This window comes from Enhydra lutris, unplaced genomic scaffold (genome assembly GCF_002288905.1).
Source record: "Enhydra lutris kenyoni isolate GAN:26980312 unplaced genomic scaffold, ASM228890v2 scaffoldscaffold1, whole genome shotgun sequence".
Lineage (NCBI taxonomy): Eukaryota > Metazoa > Chordata > Mammalia > Carnivora > Mustelidae > Enhydra > Enhydra lutris.
The window spans coordinates 97,816,296-97,836,227 of NW_019154085.1; the positions used below are offsets into that span (position 1 = coordinate 97,816,296).

Genomic DNA, 19,932 nt, shown 5'->3' on the forward strand with positions numbered 1-19,932 from the left:
GTGTAATTCCCAAAGTTGTTATGTTGGAGCTTTTTACGATCAGTGTGCAGGTGTACATTTTCATTAAGGGGACAAATGATTTTTGAGGGCAGTGTCATTTATTATAGTTGTTAGTCCTTTTCTAATTGTGGAAATCCCTGTGTCTGACGTCAGTTGTGTTGATTTGAACAGCTGGCCTCCTTGCACGTGCTACTTTGCCCAGAGGTGAACTGGGAATCCTACATTAGTAGTGACAAGAGTGCTGACGCTATTTTAAAAACTCTGCCATAAATTACACTGATTATAACATCAATATTATTTGGAGAGATTTGGGATCTCTGCAAGCTTTAATTTTAGTAATATATTTTAAACTCCACTTAAAACTAATGATACATCAGATTCTCTCATCATTAGATTTCATTTATAATGGGTCTTGCTCAGAATTGACCTAGATCAGACCATAGGATGTTCCCATTAAGTGGGCTTATGCCACGCAGATATGCAACGTTAGGTGTATCTATAAACCTCTAATCACTTTAAATGTTTCATACTAATTGCCCTGAAACGTGTACAAAGAATTGAAAGGCAAATTTCCTGAACTACATCTCCAAAATGAATCTAATTTGCATAAGGTTCAGGCAAGAAACAGATGTTTTTTTAGCGCTGTATCATTGTAAAATTTTAAGCATATTATACAAATGTGTTTTGGTGTAATTTGATGTTTCTCCCTAATCATAACTTGGGTGAGTTGTTTTTTCAGCAGAACACTGACAAGGGTGAGAAGTAATAATAATAATAATAATAATAATAATAATAATAAAGCATTATTGTTTCAAACACCAGTTTAGTTTTAGAATACCATAAACAATTGCATTGTGATATTTTAAATCTTGCTTTCTGGAATTTAATTATAATAAAGTCTTTGTACATGTTATTTTCTGGGTTTGTATATTTCTAAAAAAATTATCGCTTTTTATATTTGTATAGTGAGTATATATAGTAAACTAGAAAGGGAACAATATAAAAGAAATTTGACCCATAATACTGCCATATACTGTGTTTTCTTCTCTTAATCTTTTGTGTAAGTTTTCAAAACTGTGATTAAAAAGGATTATGCCAGGGCACCTGGGTAGCTCAGTCAGTAAAGCGCCTGCTTTCAGCTAAGGTCATGATCCCAGGATCCTGAGATCGAGTCCTGTGTTGGGCTCCATGCTCAGTGTGGAGCCTGTTTCTCCCTCTCCCTCTGCCTCTCCCCCTCCTCAAGCTCACTTGCACTCTCTCTCTCCCCCTCAAATAAATAAAATCTTTTAAAAAATTAAAAGGATTATGCAGTTTTAAATCCTATGTCCTTCACCTAATACTATACTCTTTTCTACTTTATTATATATTCTTTACAAGTTGAAGGAATTATATGATTATTCAAATGGGCAAAGTGTGCTTTATTTTAATAATTCCCACATTTTGGAAGCTAAGATATATCCATTTTTTTCATGCTGTCATTAATAATATTTCAACATCATTTGTTTTAATTTGATTATTTACTTAGGGTGACTCCTAGACATTGAGTTTCTGGATCAAAAGTACATTGATGTTTTCATTTTCATGACCTATTATCAAACTGCTTCCCCTGACTGTTAAACATGTAGACAAAATATACCCTCGTGTTTAAGCTTTTCTGATTATCAAGTGTAGAACTATAATTTTGTTCCTATGTACAGAGACTTTTGTGTGAACTTGCTGTCCTCTCTCTCATTCCCTCCATCTGTCCGTGACAAACATATGTAATGTTTACTCTAGCTCTTCCATCTGGGACTTTCAATTTTATATTTATATTTTCAACATAAAATCCACTTAAATTTCTTTGAATTTTTGTTTTATATTATAGATTCCATATGTGTCACTTAGGTGTAGAATGTGCATGTACATATTTTATATATATTCATCTCTTTGGTATTTGGGATATATGTATATACGTATATATACACACATACTTAAGGAAGCTCAAGATATACATACACAGGTTTTCAATTAAATTAGGTGCTTTATATTCTGAATTCATGAATACCTGGGAATATCCTTCTGTCACTTTCTCTAGAACAGCTACTTAATTGATGACATTTATGGATTAAAACTCAAAGGTCTATGTATCTTACTTCAGTGGACATTGGGGGTGACTGATAACTATGAAACAGCCTTTCTTAAATCTTTGGTAGGAAACTTGTTTTTTCTTTAGCTCTTATATAAGTGTATGTGTGGATAGTTTATGGAAAAACTCTACCTGGAATGCGATGTGATGAGCCCCACTTTTAAAAAAATTTTTGTTTTTTTAAAATTTTTTATTTTTTACTAACATATAATGTATTATTACCCCAGGAGTACAGGTCTGTGAATTGCCAGGTTTACACACTTCACAGCACTCACCATAGCACATACCTTCCCCAATGTCCATAAGCCCACCACCCTCTCCCTACCCCCGTTCCCCCAGCAACCCTCAGTTTGTTTTGTGAGATTAAGTCTCTTATGGTTTGTCTCCCTCCCACTCCCATCTTGTTTCATTTTTTCCTTCCCTACCTCCAAACCCCCACGTTGCCTCTCAAATTCCTCATATCAGGGAAATCACATGATAATTGTCTTTCTCTGATTGACTTATTTCTCTCAGCATAATATCCTCTAGTTCCATCCACATCGCTACATATGGCAAGTTTTCATTTCTTTTGTTGGCTGCATAGTATTCCATGGTATATATATATACCACATCTTCTTTATCCATTCATCTGTTGATGGACATCTAGGTTCTTTCCATAGTTTGGCTATTATGTACATTGCTGCTATAAACATTCAGGTGCACGTGCCCCTATGGATCACTACATTTGTATCTTTAAGGTAAATACACAGTAGTGCGATTGCTGGGTCATGGAGTAGCTCCATTTTCAACTTTTTTGAGGAACCTTGATGCTCTTTTCCAGAGTGGCTGCACCAGCTTGTATTCCCACCAACAGTGATGGAGGGTTCCCCTTTTTCCGCATCCTCACCAGCATCTGTCATTTCCTGACTTGTTAATTTTAGCCGTTCTGACTGGTGTGAGGTGGTATCTCATTGTGGTTTTGATCTGTATTTCCCTGATGCCAACTGATGTGGAGCACTTTTTCATGTGTCTGTTGGCCATCTGGATGTCTTCTTTGCAGAAATGTCTGTTCATGTCCTTTGCCCATTTTTTCATTGGATAATTTGTTCTTTGGGTTTTGAGTTTGATAAGTTCTTTATAGATTTTGGATACTAGCCCTTTATTTGATATGTAGTTTGCAAATATCTTCTCCCATTCTGTCCGTTGTCTTTTGGTTTTGTTGACTGTTTCCTTTGCTGTGCAAAAGCTTTTGATCTTAATGAAGTCTCAATAGTTCATTTTTGCCCTTGCTTCCCTTGCCTTTGGCGACGTTTCTAGGAAGAAGTTGCTGCGGCTGAGGTCGAAGAGATTGCTGCCTGTGTTCTCCTCAAGGATTTTGATGGATTCCTTTCTCACATTGAGGTCTTTCATCAATTTTGAGTCTATTTTTGTGTGTGGTGTAAGGAAATGGTACAGTTGCATTTTTCTGCATGTGGCTGTCCAATTTTCCCAACACCATTTGTTGAAGAGACTTTTTTCCATTGGATATTCTTTCCTGCTTTGTCAAAGATTAGTTGACCATAGAGTTGAGGGTCTATTTCTGGGCTCTCTATTCTGTTCCATTGATCTAGGTGTCTGTTCTTGTGCCAGTACCATACTGTCTTGATGATGACAGCTTTGTATTAGATCTTGAAGTCTGGAATTGTGATGCTGCCAGCTTTGATTTTCTTTTTCAACATTCCTCTGGCTATTTGGGGTCTTCTTTGGTTCCATATAAATTTTAGGATAATTCTTTCCACTAATTTGAAAAAAGTTGATGGTATTTTGGTAGGGACTGCATTAAATGTGTAGATTAGGTAGCATAGATATTTTCACAATATCTGTTATTCCAATCAATGAGCATGGAATATTTTTCCATTTCTTTGTGCCTTCCTCAATATCTTTCATGAGTACTTTATAGTTTTCTGAGTACAGATTCTTTGCCCATTTGGTTAGGTTTATTCCCGGGTATTTTGGTTTTGGGTACAATTGTAAATGGGATTGACTCCTTAATTTCTCTTTCTTATGTCTTGTTGTTGATGTATAGAAATGCAACTGATTTCTGTGCATGATTTTATATCCTGACACTTTATTGAATTCCTGTTCTAGCAGTTCTAGCAGACTTGGAGTGGAGTCTTTTGGGTTTTCCACATAAAGTATCATATCATCTGCAAAGAGTGAGAGTTTGACTTCTTTGCTGATTTGGATGCCTTTAATTTCTTTTTGTTGTCTGATTGCTGAGGCTAGGACTTCTAGTACTATGTTGAATAGCAGTGGTGATAATGGACATCCCTGCTGTGTTCCTGACCTTAGCAGAAAAGCTCTCAGTTTTTCTCCATTGGGAAAGATATTCACTGTGGATTTTTCGTAGATCACTTTGATGATATTGAGGTATGTACTCTCTATCCCTACACTTTGAAGAGTTTTGATCAAGAAAGGATGCTGTACTTTGTCAAATGCTTTTTCAGCATCTATTGAGGGTATCATATGATTCTTGTTCTTTCTTTTATTAATGTATTCTATCACATTGATTGATTTGCAGCTGTTGAACCAAGCTTGCAGCCCTGGAATAAATCCCACTTGGTCGTGGTAAATCATCCTTTTAATGTACTGTTGGACCCTATTGGCTAGTATTTTGGTGAGAATTTTTGCATCTGTGTTCATCAAGGATATTGGTCTGTAATTCTCTTTTTTGATGGGGTCTTTGTCTGGTTTTGGGATCAAGGTAATGCTGGCCTCATCAAATGAGTCTGGAAGTTTTCCTTCCATTTCTATTTTTCGGAATAGTTTCCGGAGAATAGGTATTAATTCTTCTTTAAATGTTTGGTAGAATTCCCCTGGGAAGCCATCTGGCCCTGGGCTCTTGATTGTTGGGAGATTTTTGATGACTGCTTCAATCTCCTTACTGGTTATGGGTCTGTTCAGGTTTTCTATTTCTTCCTGGTTCAGTTTTGGTAGTTTATACTCTCTAGGAATGCATCCATTTCTTCTGGATTGTCAAATTTGCTGGCATATAGTTGCTCATAATATGTTCTTATAATTGTTTGTATTTCTTTGGTGTTGGTTGTGATATCTCTTCTCTTACTCATGATTATATTTATTTGGGTCCTTTCTCTTTTCTTTTGGATAAGTCTGACCAGGGGTTTTTCAATCTTATTAATTCTTTTAAAGAACCAGCTCCTAGTTTCGTTGATTTGTTCTATTGTTTTTTTGGTTTCTATTTCATTGATTTCTGCTCTGATCTTTATTATTTCTCTTCTCCTGCTAGGTTTAGGCTTTCTTTGCTGTTCTTTCTTCAGCTCCTTTAGGTGTAGAGCTAGGTTGTGTATTTGAGACTTTCTTGTTTCTTGAGAAAGCCTTGTATCACTATATATTTTCCTCTCAGGACTGCCCTTCCTGTGTCCCACAGAATTTGAACAGTTGTGTTTTCATTATCATTTATTTCCATGATTTTTTTTTTCAATTCTTCTTTAATTTCCTGGTTGACCCATTCATCTTTAGTAGGATGCTCTTTAGCCTCCATGTATATGAGTTCTTTTCCAACTTTCCTCTTGTGATTGAGTTCTAGCTTCAGAGCATTGTGGTCTGAAAAAATGCAGGGAATGATCCCAGTCTTTTGGTATCGGTTGAGACCTGATTTGTGACCCAGGATGTGATCTATTCTGGAGAATGTTCCATGTGCACTAGAGAAAAATATGTATTCTGTTGCTTTGGGATGGAATGTTCTGAATATATCTGTGATGTCCATCTGGTCCAGTGTGTCATTTAAAACCTTTATTTCCTTGTTGATCTTTTGCTTGGATGATCTGTCCATTTCAGGTGAGGGGAGTGTTAAAGTCCCCTACTATTATTGTATTATTGTCGATGTGTTTCTTTGATTTTGTGATTAATTGGCTTATATAGTTGGGTGCTCCCATGTTAGGGGCATAGGTATTTAAAATTGTTAGATCTTCTTGTTGGACAGACCCTTTGAGTATGATATAGTGTCCTTCCTCATTTCTTATTATAGTCTTTGGCTTAAAATCTAATTGATCTGATATAAGGATTGCCACCCCAGCTTTCTTTTGATGTCCATTAGCATGGTGAATTGTTTTCCACCCCCTCACTTTAAATCTGGAGGTGTCTTTGGGTCTAAAATGAGTTTCTTGTAAACAGCATATTGCTGAGTTTTGCTTTTTTATTCATTCTGATATCCTGTGTCTTTTGATTGGGGACATTTTGCCCATTTATACTCAGAGTAACTATTGAACGATATGAATTTAATGCCATTGTATTGCCTGTAAGGTGACTGTTACTGTATGTTTTCTCTGTTCCTTTCTGATCTACTACTTTTAGGCTCTCTCTTTGCTTAGAGGACCCCTTTCAATATTTCCTGTAGGGTTGGTTTTGTGTTTACAAATTCTTTTAGTTTTTGTTTGTCCTGGAATCTTTTTATCTTTCCTTCTATTTTCAATGATATCCTTAGCTGGATATAATATTCTTGGCTGCATGTTTTTCTCATTTAGTGCTCTGAATATATCATGCCAGCTCTTTCTGGCCTGCCAGGTCTCTGTGGTTAAGTCTGCTGCCAATCTAATGTTTTTACCACTGTGTGCTACAGACTTCTCATCCCTGGCTGCTTTCAGGATTTTCTCTTTGTCACTAAGACTTTTAATTTTTACTATTAGATGACAGAGTGTGGATCTATTTTTATTGATTGTGAGGGGGTTCTCTGCACCTCCTGGATTTTTGTGCTTGTTCCCTTTGCCATATTAGGAAAATTCTCTACAACAATTCACTCCAATATACCTTCTGCCCCCCCTCTCTCTTTCATCTTCTTCTGGAATCCCAATTATTCTAATATTGTTTCAACGTATGGTATCACTTATCTCTCAAATTCTCCCCTCGTGGTCTAGTAGTTGTTTGTGTCTCTTTTGCTCAGCTTCTTTATTGTCTGTCATTTGGTCTTCTATATCACTAATTCTCTCTTCTGCCTCATTTATCCTAACAGTAAAAGTCTACATTTTTTATTGTACCTTATTAATAGCTTTTTAAATTTCAGCTTGGTTAGATTTTACTTCTTTTATTTCTCCAGAAAGGGCTTTTATTTCTCCAGACAGCGTTTCTCTAATATCTTCATGCCTTTTTTGAGCCCAGCTAGCACCTGAAGAATCATCATTCTGAACTCTAGATCTGACATATCACCAATGTCCGATTGACTAAGGCCCTAGCTTTCAATACTGCCTCTTATTCTTTTTTTTGTGTTGAGTTTTTCCACCTTGTCATTTTATCCAGATAAGAATATATGAATGAGAGAATAAAATACTAAAAGGGTGGCAAAACCCCCAGAAAAATATGCATTAACCAAATCAGAAGAGACCCCAAATTGGCGGGAGAAGGAAGCGGGTAAAAATAAGCTCCAAAAAAATTTTTTTTTTAATTTATATATATGTGTGTGTGTTTGTGTGTGTGTGTGTGTGTGTGTGTGTGTGTATGGCTGGTGAATAGAACAGAGCCACCCACTTGATTTTGGGTGTATTTTGGTCTCTCAGAAGAAACTACCTCTCAAAATTTTAAAGAAATAAAAACTTATATATATGTATACAAAAATAAGGGTAAACACGATGAAGGGATGGAATATGACTGTAAAGATGAAAATTGTAAAAAATTTCTAAAAAGGAGTTGATATGATAAATTGTTTGGGAAAAGAAAGAAAAAGAAAGTAGAGAGAATTTGTTCAGGCTGGAGATTAGAACAAAGCCCTGTGCTAGATTTAGGGTACATTTTGATCTATTAGAAGAAGTTTTATTCCAAAATTTTTTAGAAGAAACAACTCCATTTGTTTACAAAAGTTAAGTTAGATAGAATGAAGGATAAAATATGACTATAATGATGAAGGTTTAAAGATATTTATTTTTAGAAAGTTATTGTCAAGATAAACTAGTTAAAAATGGTTAAAGGAAGAAAGAGGAAAAGTTAAAAATTAGAATAAGAAAAAAAAATTTTAAAAATTTAACTTTGGAAGACTAAAGAATCATGGGGAGAAAGCCATGAATTCCATGCTTTGCTTTCCCCTCCTGTGGAATTCTGCAGTTCTCCTTGATCAGTGAGCTTGGTCTTGGATGGATGTTCTTGCTGATCTTCCTGGGGAGGGGCGTGTTGCAGTGATTCTTTTTTTTTTTTTTTTTAAGATTTTTTATTTATTTATTTGACAGAGAGATCACAAGCAGGCAGAGAGGCAGGCAGAGAGAGAGGAGGAAGCAGGCTCCCTGCTGAGCAGAGAGCCCGATGCGGGGCTCGATCCCAGGACTCTGAGATCATGACCTGAGCCGAAGGCAGCGGCTTAACCCACTGAGCCACCCAGGTGCCCCTGTTGCAGTGATTCTTAAATGTCTTTGCCCAAGGTGGAATTGCACCATCCTTGCCAGGGGCCAGGCTAAGTAATCTGTTTGGGTTCACTCTCTGGAGCTTTTGTTCCCTGAATGCTTTCTGTAGAGCTCTGGAGGACAGGAATGAAAATGGTGGCCTCCCAATCTCTGGCCCAGAGGAGCAGGGAGCTTGGGGCCCCACTCCTCAGTGCGCCATCAAAGAAAAGCGCTCAATCACTCCTGTCTTCCTGGTCTCTGGCCACGCTCCGAGCTCACCTGGCCTGTGACCAAGCACACAGCCCCTGTCTCTGTCTCTGGCACACAGCCCAGCCCAGAGTCTCCAAACCCAGCAGATCCTGCTGCTCTGCTCTTCTGGCAGATGAAGGTTGGTTTCCCCAGATCTGCCACTTATGGGGTCCCTGCTCAAAGAGCAATGGCCCGACTGTGCCACAGATCACAGTTTAAGGTCACCCCAAGCTGAGATCTCACTCCTTGGCTCCATCTCTGTAGCCGGCTTCCCCGCTCTGATACCTGTGAGCTCTGCTACACTCAGACACCCTCGATCCTTCTGTGACCCTGTGGGACTTGAGACCACACTTTCCCCACGAGGACTCCAACCCCGCTTAGCCTCTGGAGTGATGTCCCTCAGTGGAGATGACTTCTAAAAGTTCTGATTTTGTGCTCCGTTGCTCTGCTGCTTGTCAGGAGCCAGCCCCTCCCCACACAGTCTATCTTCCCATGGCTTCGGATTCACTTCTCCACCTGTCCTACATTTCAGAAAGTGGTCGATATTCTGTTTCTAGATTTGTTGCTCTTCTTCTCTTCAATCTTTTGTTGGATTTGTAGGTGTTTGGAATGGTTTGATAACTATCTAACTGAACTCCTACAACCTGCTGTCATCTCAGTCTGATACTCCTCGACCATCTTGACTCCTCTGGATGAGCCCTTTTGATGCACATATTCAAGACTCTTTTTTTCCTCTCTGTTCTGAAATATTTCTTTAATTATCTCTTTGATCATTATTTCCATTCCAAATCTTGTGAAATACTCAAGAGCCATAATTGTCAGACAAACCTACATTTTCTGAGCCAATATCAATTGTGTCTCTCTTTTCATCTTTATCTTTTCTTCATTAACTTAGATTACATTTGTCCTCTGCAGGACTGTGTTTGTACTTTTATTGTCAGTTCCACGTATGTATCTAAGGTGTTGTGTTTTTTTTTTTTTTTTTCATAAAGAAAATGAGTAGAATAGAATGTTTACCAAGTTAATTACTTTGAATGAAGTCCTTGTGGTGAGTGGCGTGGGAGTACATGCTGGGCAGAGCAATACTTGGGAAAGTGACAGTCTTCATGGGTAAGCTGTGTTGCACATGGTGAACATTGGCACCAAGGATAATGAGGAGATATGTGTATGTTTTTCTCTAGTTACAGCAGTTTCAGTCCTCACTAAGTGAATCCTACTAAAGAAGGAGCAGAAAAGTTAGTGAGTATTTAAGTAGCCAGTCTGAATTGTTTCTAGATGAGAGACTTGAGAAGTAGACTTCATTTGTGTGACTAGTTCCATACTAATAAAGCAAAATCAATTGTTTGCATTTTGCTAAGGTACCAGTCCATGGTGGGGAGAGTCACCCCATAATAAAAATCACAGTGGGGATCAACAGGTTGCAATTTTGCTTTTGCAGTGTATATTTCCTTGAAATTCTTAGCTCACCGAGGTACCTTTTTATTTAATTTTGTTACTTCAGCTTGTCCTGTTTTATAAAAATTAATTGGGCTATCATGGTGGCTGGTGGCTCAGTTGTCAGTCTCTTGGTTTTGGCTCAGATCACAATTTCAGAGTCATGAGATTGAGTCCCAGGTAGGCTCCAAGCTCAGTGAGGAGTCTGCTTAAGATTTTCTCCCACTCTGTGGCACCTGGGTGGCTCAGTCCTTAAGTGTCTGCCTTCTGCTCAGGTTCTGGTCCCAGAGTCCTGGGATTGAGCCCTGCATAAATCTCCCTGCTCAGTGGGAAGCCTTCTTCTCCCTCTCCCACTTACCCTGCTCCTGTTCCCTCTCTCACTGTCTCTCTCTATAGAATAGATAAATCTTTAACAACAACACAGATTCTCTCCCTCTGCCCCTCCCCCTACTATTGCTATGCATGCACTTTCTCTCTCTTTAAAATAAATAACATCTTAAAAAAAGTTAAATTGGCTATCTTTTCATCTCAGTCCCTGTCCTTTTTTTTTTTTTTTTTTTTTTTTTTTTACCCCCTTACAGCTTTCTGCACATGTTTCAGAGGGTCCATGCCTTTATGGAAACTATTGAACATGTTAAGGTTTTTCTATAATGCTTTCATGTTTTTCTTAATCATTTTCAAGAGGGAAACCCCATCTTCTGACTGAGGGTGATGTTCTCTATTTCTTGTCCTTTTATTCTTTGCTATGGGTTTTATATTGTATGTTTTCAATGTGCTTATTCTGAAGTGATCCATCCAGATCTGGTATAGCCAACAGAGAGCATACATTCTACTTCCTGTCCATCTGCATTTATTTATTTATTTACTTTTAAAGATTTAGTTAATTAATTTATTCGAGAGAGACAGATAGGGAGAGCTAGGGTGGGGAGGGGCAGAGGGAGAGGGAGAAACCGGCTCCCCATGGAGCAGGGAGACCAATGTGGGGCTCAGTCCTGAGCTGAAAGCAGTTGCTTTATCAACGGAGCCACCTAGGTGCTCCTCCATCTGCATTTATAAAAAAATTTTGTCTAAGCGCTCCCAAATATCCAGTGTCTTTCAGGCAGTTTGGAGAGCTATGTTTTAGTGAGATGAGGTCTTGCCATGCCCTTTCTTTGTGTCTTTGCCTTTGATGCTTTGGAATACTGGAGACCCTGTTTAATAACATCCTGTATGTGCTTTATCCCCAAGCTCTTGCTGTAGGTGTAGTAGCTACTATGTTGCAGTTGATATGACTGTAGCTCACTGTGAACCCCTGCAGCTCCACTGCCCTCACCGCCCATTGTTTCCTTGGAGTTAATCTCCAGCTGGGTGGATAATAGTGGTTCCCAGTGGAATGATCTGATTTTATTCTTATAAAATGAGCGATTTCTTATTAGTTAACTATTTTTTCCAATTCAGGGAATAGAAACAATAAATGTGTGACGATGTTGCTTAAATTCTTTTAGCCAGGGTAAAAATTAATTCATTAAACAGAAAGTATATGTAAGCATCATACTTTTTTTTCCCTCAATTCATTTCAGTTAGCCGTGTGTGTGCGGGTGTGTGTATGTGTGTGTGTGTGTGTGTATGTGTGTGGTTGGGGAGAGATGAGTGTGGAGTATAAGCGCTACCAAAAAATAGTCAAGTAAAATATATTGGATGTTAGAAGGGAGAATGCTATGGAGAAAACTAAAGCTCAAAAGAGGGAAAATTCATAATCCTAATTTCTTTCCCCTTATTACATGGGTTAAGACCTCATAGTTATCACTATAATTAGTTTTATGGAAAAATGGGCAGAACTACTTTGTTTATTTAATTTTAATAGTACATTTTATTACTGTTACCACTATTGTTATTTTGGTTAAGTGTTCTAGGCAAAAGGAATAGCATATACATAGAAAGTAGGGATGAAAAGTTCAGCAGGATGGTCACACAGAGTGGTTCTGGACTGCATTCATAGCAGGATTCAAATCCTGGCTCTGCCTTTTCCTTGCAATATGACACTGGAAGTCTGTTACCTCACTTTCAATATGCAGGTAATACTAGTATCTACCTAATGGGGTTATTGAGATTAAATTAGAAAGTATTATGAAAGTGCTTATTAGCACAATGCCTAACACAATGAAGTTTTGTGTAAGTTTTAGTTAAGATGAAAATAATAGGCCAGGAGGCCTTTATATGAGTTGGCTTTTTTTTTTTTTTCCGATAACTGCTGTCTTCTGAATAAGATTTGACTTCTTCATTTCACCTTAACAATAACACACTCTGGTATTCATGCAGGTAATGGTTTCCTGGCTTGACCCAGGGATATCCTACCCAGATACTACGGAGCACTCCCACCTAGCTTATCTCAGTATCATGGAGCAGTTAGTGGGAATCTTAATATTATTCATGTAAATATATATATTTTTTATTTTAAATTTTCATTTTTTATTTCATTTAAAAATTCACTTTAAATTTTAAATTTAAATTTTAATGTGAGTATAGTTAATGTACAGTGTTATATTAGTTTCAGGTATACAATATAGTAATTCAACAATTCTATACATTACTTAGTGTTCATCATGGTAAGTGTACTCTTAATCCCCTTCACCTATTTCACCCACCCCCACCTACCTTCCCTCTGGTAACCAGCAGTGTGTTCTCTATACTTAAAAGAGTTTCCTGATTTGTCTCTCTTTTTCTTTTTTCATTTGTTTTGTTTCTTAAATTTCACATATGAATGAAATCATATGGCATTTGTCTTTCTATCACTGACTTATTTTGCTTAGCATTGTACCATTTAGATCCATACATGTTGTTGCAAATAGCAAGATTTAATTTCTTCTTAATGGCTGAGTAGTATTCCATTGCATATATCTACCACCTCTTCTTTATCCATTTATTTATCCATGGACATTTGGGCTGCTTCCATAACTTGGCTATTATCAATAATGCTGCAATAAACATAGGGGTGCATATATCTTTTCAAAATAGTGTTTTCATAGTCTTTGCATAAATACCCAGTAGTGTGATTACTGGATCATAGGATAATTCTATTTTTAATTTTTTGAAGAACCTCCATATAGTTCTCCACAGTGGCTGCACAGTTTGCATGCATTCTCACCAACAGCACAAGTGAGTTCTTTTTTCCACATCCTCGCCAACATGTGTTTCTTGTGGGTTTTTTTTTAGCCATTCTGACTGGTGTGAGGTGATATCCCATTGTGATTTTGATTTGCATTTCCCTGAGGATGAGTGACATTGGCATCCTTTCATGTGTCTGTTGGCCATCTGGATGTGGGTGAAGTTACAGAAGCTGCCAGTATTGTTACTTTAAATAGCTTATAAATCCTAATTCAGTGACACCTACATTTAATGGTTGAAAATCTGTTTTGTTACTATCCATCTCTTACTTCCTATTCTAATATTCAGCAACTGTAATCTTAGAAGCATGTGCTTAAAATCCTGATATTGGGTAAGATGAGAGAAAATGGATATTACCTTCACGTTGTGAAGTAATTTGCCTGTGAGAAGAGGTGAGTGACATGATGACAAAGTCTGTGCTTAGTGGACACTGTTATACATGCTTACTTAAACTATTAAATTCTTATAACATCTCTGTGAACTGACTATTAATACTCTCTCTGAAGATGAAGGAAGTAAGTCTTAGAGAGACTAAACAATTTTACCCAAGGACAGAGCTAGTAAATACTGAAACCAGGATTTGAACCTAAATCTTGATCCAAAGATCTTATCTGTAGTCCTCAAACTTTTCAGCTTCATCCTCTGGCTTGAGCTAAGAAGAGTGAACAAAATAACAAATCCATTGGTTTTAGTCCAAACAGTTTTCCAGAGCTTGTTCATGATTTGCCCCTGCTTAGCTCACCAACTGTATTCTAGACGCCACACTCCGGTCACTCTGGGCCTAGCCTCACTAGCTTCCTTTCTGTTCCTCAAGTACCACATATTGGAGTCTTTGCAGAATCTATTTCCTTTCCCTCATCCCTCTTTTCTCTATATGCTTACCTCCTTTTTCTTTTCCAGGTCTTAGCTTAATATCATTTGCCCAGGGTCTACATCCAACCACTTTCTGTAAGGGTCATGACTCTTCCTCATTTACATTCTCTCATCCCTCCTGTTTCCTTCATAGCATATCAGTGCTCAGGAGTCAGTGTATTCATTTGTAACGTCTTTGTCTGCAGACTATAAGCTCTTTGAGAGCAGGAACTTTTGCCCTCTTCGTTATTACTCTGTGAAGGAAATTTAGAATAGCATTTGGAGTATAGTACATTTTGGAAAAGCAATTGAATAAAGAATGGATGAGTGACTTTGAGATTTATGTATTTGTTTCTAATTGGAAACAGTGTTTAAAAATGTTGATGGATGTATTTGAAAAGTAATGTCTTTGATAACTTTGAGGGTTCTAAATCTTCTTTAAATTTTGATCAGGATACTTAGTACCATACATACAAACTATTATAACTTTCTGCATTAACAGATTTCTGCTTTGGTTTTGATATGACTAATGGTCTTTTTTATATAATTAACCTGAAGAAGAATATTCTTTAATAAGAATAAAACTCTTCAGCTAATTATCTGCAACAACCTTATACCATTAGAGAACAGCAGTTTTAGCTAGGTAAAGATATGGTGTGCTGTTTAGCCTAATTGAAATATTATAGAAAGTAAAAAAAAAGGGGGGGGGGGGTAAATGGGTCGATCCAGGTCCAGAAACTCAGGAAAGGACTTTTTCCAAAGTATCAGCTCAATTCTTACTGTGTATTTTCCACCCTCCCCCATTATAAGAGATATACACTTATAGGAGCAAGCGATTATATAAAGCACTCAATCAAAACAAATCTATTTCAGAACGAATCAGTATTAATCAAATTTCCCAGTTTATCTCAAATCCATAAGAAACAAAACGATAACTTTCATGGGTACCTTAACACTGAAACCATTGTACCCTAGTCCATCTAAGGCAGATGTACTAGAGACATAGGACTGTGGGCTAGATGTTCAAATAGAAAGTAAAAGAAGCATTGGGTTCAGGAGGAAATCAATCACGAAAAACTTTACACATTGTATTTTGCTCCATAATCAGCAACTGAAACTATTGCATATGAACCTCATATGCAGAAATCACTAATTTTAAAAAATTTTATTTAATAACCTATGGACTTCTATGAATCTATGTTACAAAGGGATTCCTTAGGTTTCAGAAATGTTTCTTTAAAATACGGTTTGATTGACAAAAATTTACACATTTAAAAAAATATACCTTGCTTTCATAGCTTCCTAGAAGCCAGGTTCTTTTTCTATAAGACAAAAAAACAAAACAAAACAAAACAAAAAAACAAACAAACAAACAGCAACAACCAAAAAAAAAAAAAAAACCCCAAACCAAATAAAAAAAAAAACAAACCCACAAACCCCCAAAGCAAAGTAGACTATGCTTTTATATAAGGAGATACAGGAAAATGGACACATTGCATCCATGTAAACAATGTGCCCAGTGAATATATCAAGAATTTTATATAGTTCAAAAGTAGCGTTTTTACTAGTAAGCAAATATCCTAAGATCACTGTAATCAAGACCTGTCTTGTCTATTTTATTCTTATTTTCTAAGATCAGCAGCAACACTGGCTTGCTTGCTTGCTTGCTTATTTATTTATTAATTTACCCATCTGTTTATTTATTTATTTTGAGAGAGAGAGCTCACAAGCATGAGGCGGGCTGGGCAGAGGGAGAGAGAATCCTCAAGGAGACTCCCTGCTGAGCACAGAGCCCTCCGTGGGGCTTGATCCCAGGATCCTGAGCTCATGACCTGAGCCAAAATCAAGAGTCAGCCACTTATGACTGAGCCATCCAGGTGCCCTTGGCTTGCTTATTTCTATATGGTAGAATATACGGACCACAATGTAGATAACTAGGAAATTTAGCTTTCTTCTGTGAATCAGAGGGTTTTCATGCTGACTCTATAGAACTTCCAGTTCTCTGTTTATAGAATGATCCAAGGACATCTCCGAGGAACTCTGCATATTCGTTACAGATACCCTGATTCCTAGAACTGAGAGGGACCAGGGATTATCTTGTCAAAAATCTTTCCTGTAAAGATAGATAGTCTGAATTCTGGTGACGATTGTAATGAGGCTTTATTTGTCTTTGTGTGTCTGCATATGCAGGAATACATGGACTCCAATAAATACATTGAGCATCTTCTAACTCAGCTCGAGGAACAACACAGAAATCTATGGAGGTGAGTGAAACGCATGCCTAGAACTCAGAGCAGCCTTGATTATCTTCCGTGTTGATCACGGAGGCAGGGAGTCGGCATACTTTCTCTTCTTGCCCTTAGTGTCAAAACACCTTCGGAAGCAAGTCACCAGAGGCTCCTTAGGAAATTGTATTCCTTTAATCAAAGTAAAGCAACAGTGCCAGGAGTTGTCCTTGAGTCAAGGACCTGCTCAGAGCCAGGAGGATGGTGGAAATCATGACACTTTGTCAAGGTCAAGAAATTAATTTATCCAAGGCTACATAACTTTCATTGTGGAAACTAGAATCCAATTCTCTGACCCTTGCCTGCTTAAAGATTAAGATTTTTATGTAATTGAAAAGTTGAATACAGCTGCTTTAAATGTCTGCTTCTCTTCATATTAACGGAGAATATTTTAAGAATGCTGTTCTGTAGGCCTCTTGTGTTTAGTTTTTTGTTCTGTGTGGTGAGTTCTGATGCTCAGTGAAGAAAGGTATGGGAGAATATTGGTGCAGGTAAACTGGATAAAGAGGTTAATATCATAAAGGGCGTATTCTCAAGTGTCTCGTTCCCTCGGGCCTCTCGGGAATTGAGGCTGATTGAAACGATTGCGTTGTTATTTTCTAGATCTTTAGGACCCCGGTGCTCATGCTCTGCATCCATGTTCCAATGGGATCTGCTATTCCTTTTCCTAAATTACTATAGGTCCTGTTATTTGGAACAAATATGCTAGGGTTTAATTACATGATGGCTCACATTGTACCAGAATTGTTTAATGTAATTAGCTTTGTCTCCCCAGGGTCAGTAAGCCCCTGAAGGCCATTATTTCTTATTTCCTGGCAGCATGGAGGAGATACCCAGAGAGTGTGGGTAAAGATTTGCTAACCCTGTGGCTTTCTTGCCAACCTCACCCAAATGTATCACCATCAGTCTCTGTACCAGGCTAGACTACCCCTTCTTAAGGCATCCCAAAAACCTTGAAATCTGTCCTCTCTGAAGGATTGTAGTTCTTAGTCTTAGTGCCTAATAATTTCATTTGTTTTGTCCTTTGTATTAGTCTCCCTGCTAAAGAACAGATCTGTGCTTATAGTAGTAGACCCTCTATTTCTCTGTACGGAAAAAGTAGGATTACAAAAGTAAATAATTTTTAAGTCTGCTTCCTGCTAGCAGACATACAAGTTAATTTTATATACCTCTCTGTGATACTGTTAGATGTGTTTTTGAGAGCTATAAATGGTGTTGGTAAAGTTTTCTTTTGTAAACCAATGTATTTTATTAATGAAGACAACCACAAATTATTTATAGTTATGTATATTTCAAGTTATATTTCGCATAGATCTCCTCCAAGGTGCAAAATGTTATTTAAATGAATTATATAATTTACTTCCAACTCTTTATATAGAATATTTGGTTTTCCCTATCTTTTGAAAGAAAAAGTATACACAAAAAATGATGAATACCATCTGATGAAAGAAATTAGACTTTAATTTGGTCAGTAAGCATGTCTTATATACATCATTGGGGAGGAGTAGAGTTCCATGGGTCTTTGAACCAAAAAAACCTGCATGGAAAAGAATGTTTTCCTTCTTTGATAAGGTAGCTAATAAAAATCTTTTGGTCTTCTTGGATTGGATTAAATTAAAATATAATTTCAGGCATAGACTTAACCTAACATAAAGTAAGAGCTCAGAGCTTTGTGTGCTATCACTTCTATTTTCCTTCAGAAATAGAATTATTGCTGCTGAAAAAGCAAAGCCTTATACATAGTGGCAGAGGATCTAATAAAAAAGCTTCATTTGAATAACAATAAAGGGCAATAATGACATTTGAATAGTCAGAAAAACTATCAGGGAGAAGACAGAAATGGGTCTTATTGAAAAGAAAATGAAAATCAATAATAGCAAATTTATATACTATTTATTGAATCATGAAATTATCCTTGATTATATTTTATAAACAGATCTTGGCTGACTTGAAGTGGTAGGCTTTTTGATGGTTAGCACAATGTCATAACTGCAATTCTAGCCAAATTATTTTTGGGTGAAAGCTATGCCAGTGAGCGTACAGTGAGCAGGGTGGGGAAATTCTTACTGGTTATGATTATATTTTTAAAGTACTTTCTTGAATTAGGGACAATCTATGATGTGTAGAGGTTTGTAAGAAGCATGTCATGTACTCAAGCACAATTGGATTGTCTGAAGTTAAAAAAACGTCCCCATAAGACAGTATAAACTTTTTTTCTGATTTGTATTATGCCTTTGATTTGTAGTTGCTACAATTTTCATGGAGTGGGCTATTATCAATGCTACTGATCTTAACTGACGGTCTTCCATTTATATTTCAACATACATATAACTTAGATAAATCCTGAATACTTAGATTTCTTTTTTTTTTTTAAAGATTTTTATTTATTTATTTATTTATGTGACAGAAATATCACAAGTAGGCAGAGAGGCAGGCAGAGAGAGAGGAGGAAGCAGGCTCCCTGCTGAGCAGAGAGTCCGATGTGGGGCTCGATCCCAGGACCCTGAGATCATGACCTGAGCTGAAGGCAGAGGTTTAACCCACTGAGCCACCCAGGTGCCCCAGATTTCTAAAAATAATTATATTCAGCATTAATTTATGGCTACCGTGTTTGAGGATTGATCAAAAGCATGATAGACACATGGCATACTATTGCTATTTACTTAATGATGAAAGACTGGGACCGATTGAAGATTTGTTATAAGATTAGATACAAAAAATAAGTCTTTCCTTTTTTTTCATGGAGGTGGCTACTACTCTTTAATAGGTTGTAGTTGTATCATAACATAAACATCTGCGGTGACACAAATATATTGTCCTAATTATACTCTTAGAATAACTGGTTATTTTGGTGCCTTGTTTAGTATTCTACTAAAATAGACCTATAATCTTTCTCTGGCTTTCAAATTGCAAAGGAATTTGAAGTTCAAATATAGCTATCTAGCAATGAGCAGTCATTTAGCTCAAAAAAGACTTTTTGACACCAACAGAAAACTCTCATGTGAATTCATCTGAATAGGTAGAGTCAGAATCTAAAACCCAGTGTAGTAGGACTTGAGCACAAGTCTGGGTGGGTCTTCTTTGCTCAGTATCTCCCTGCTTGATGAAAAAGAAACATTCCCAGTGACAACTAGTTTACTAGTAGATGTTGAAATGGGAGGCTAAATTCTGTATGTTCATATGTTTTAATGTGTATAGTTAAGAATAGGAGAAAAAGGCTCTTTTATACCTAATGCTTTTTATATCATCTGCTACCATTTCTGATTTGGCTAAATATATCTGACTGACAAGAGAGATTGTAAAAAAAAAACAGCTACTGAAAAAATCTTTCTTCTAACATTTGATAGAAATTTTTATCCATTCACAGATTCAGATTAAGAGTTTAGAACAAACACAAACAGTTGGAAGATACACACTGAATTCATGAATATTTATGGTGTTAATGACTCTTCCATATCACATGTGAAATTAAGTGTGAAAAATGGAAGTGGCATAATACCAT

General features: G+C 37.0%; 1 protein-coding gene across 1 annotated transcript in view; it reads left to right on the forward strand.

Moving 5' to 3' along the window:
• LOC111140922 (NCK associated protein 5) overlaps positions 1-19,932 on the forward strand; it is a 784,669-nt gene that overhangs the window by 199,448 nt on the left and 565,289 nt on the right. Inside the window, exon 2 of the mRNA XM_022493188.1 lies at positions 16,336-16,409. Coding sequence (XP_022348896.1) covers positions 16,336-16,409 — 74 coding nt within the window. The remainder of the gene's footprint in view (positions 1-16,335; positions 16,410-19,932) is intronic.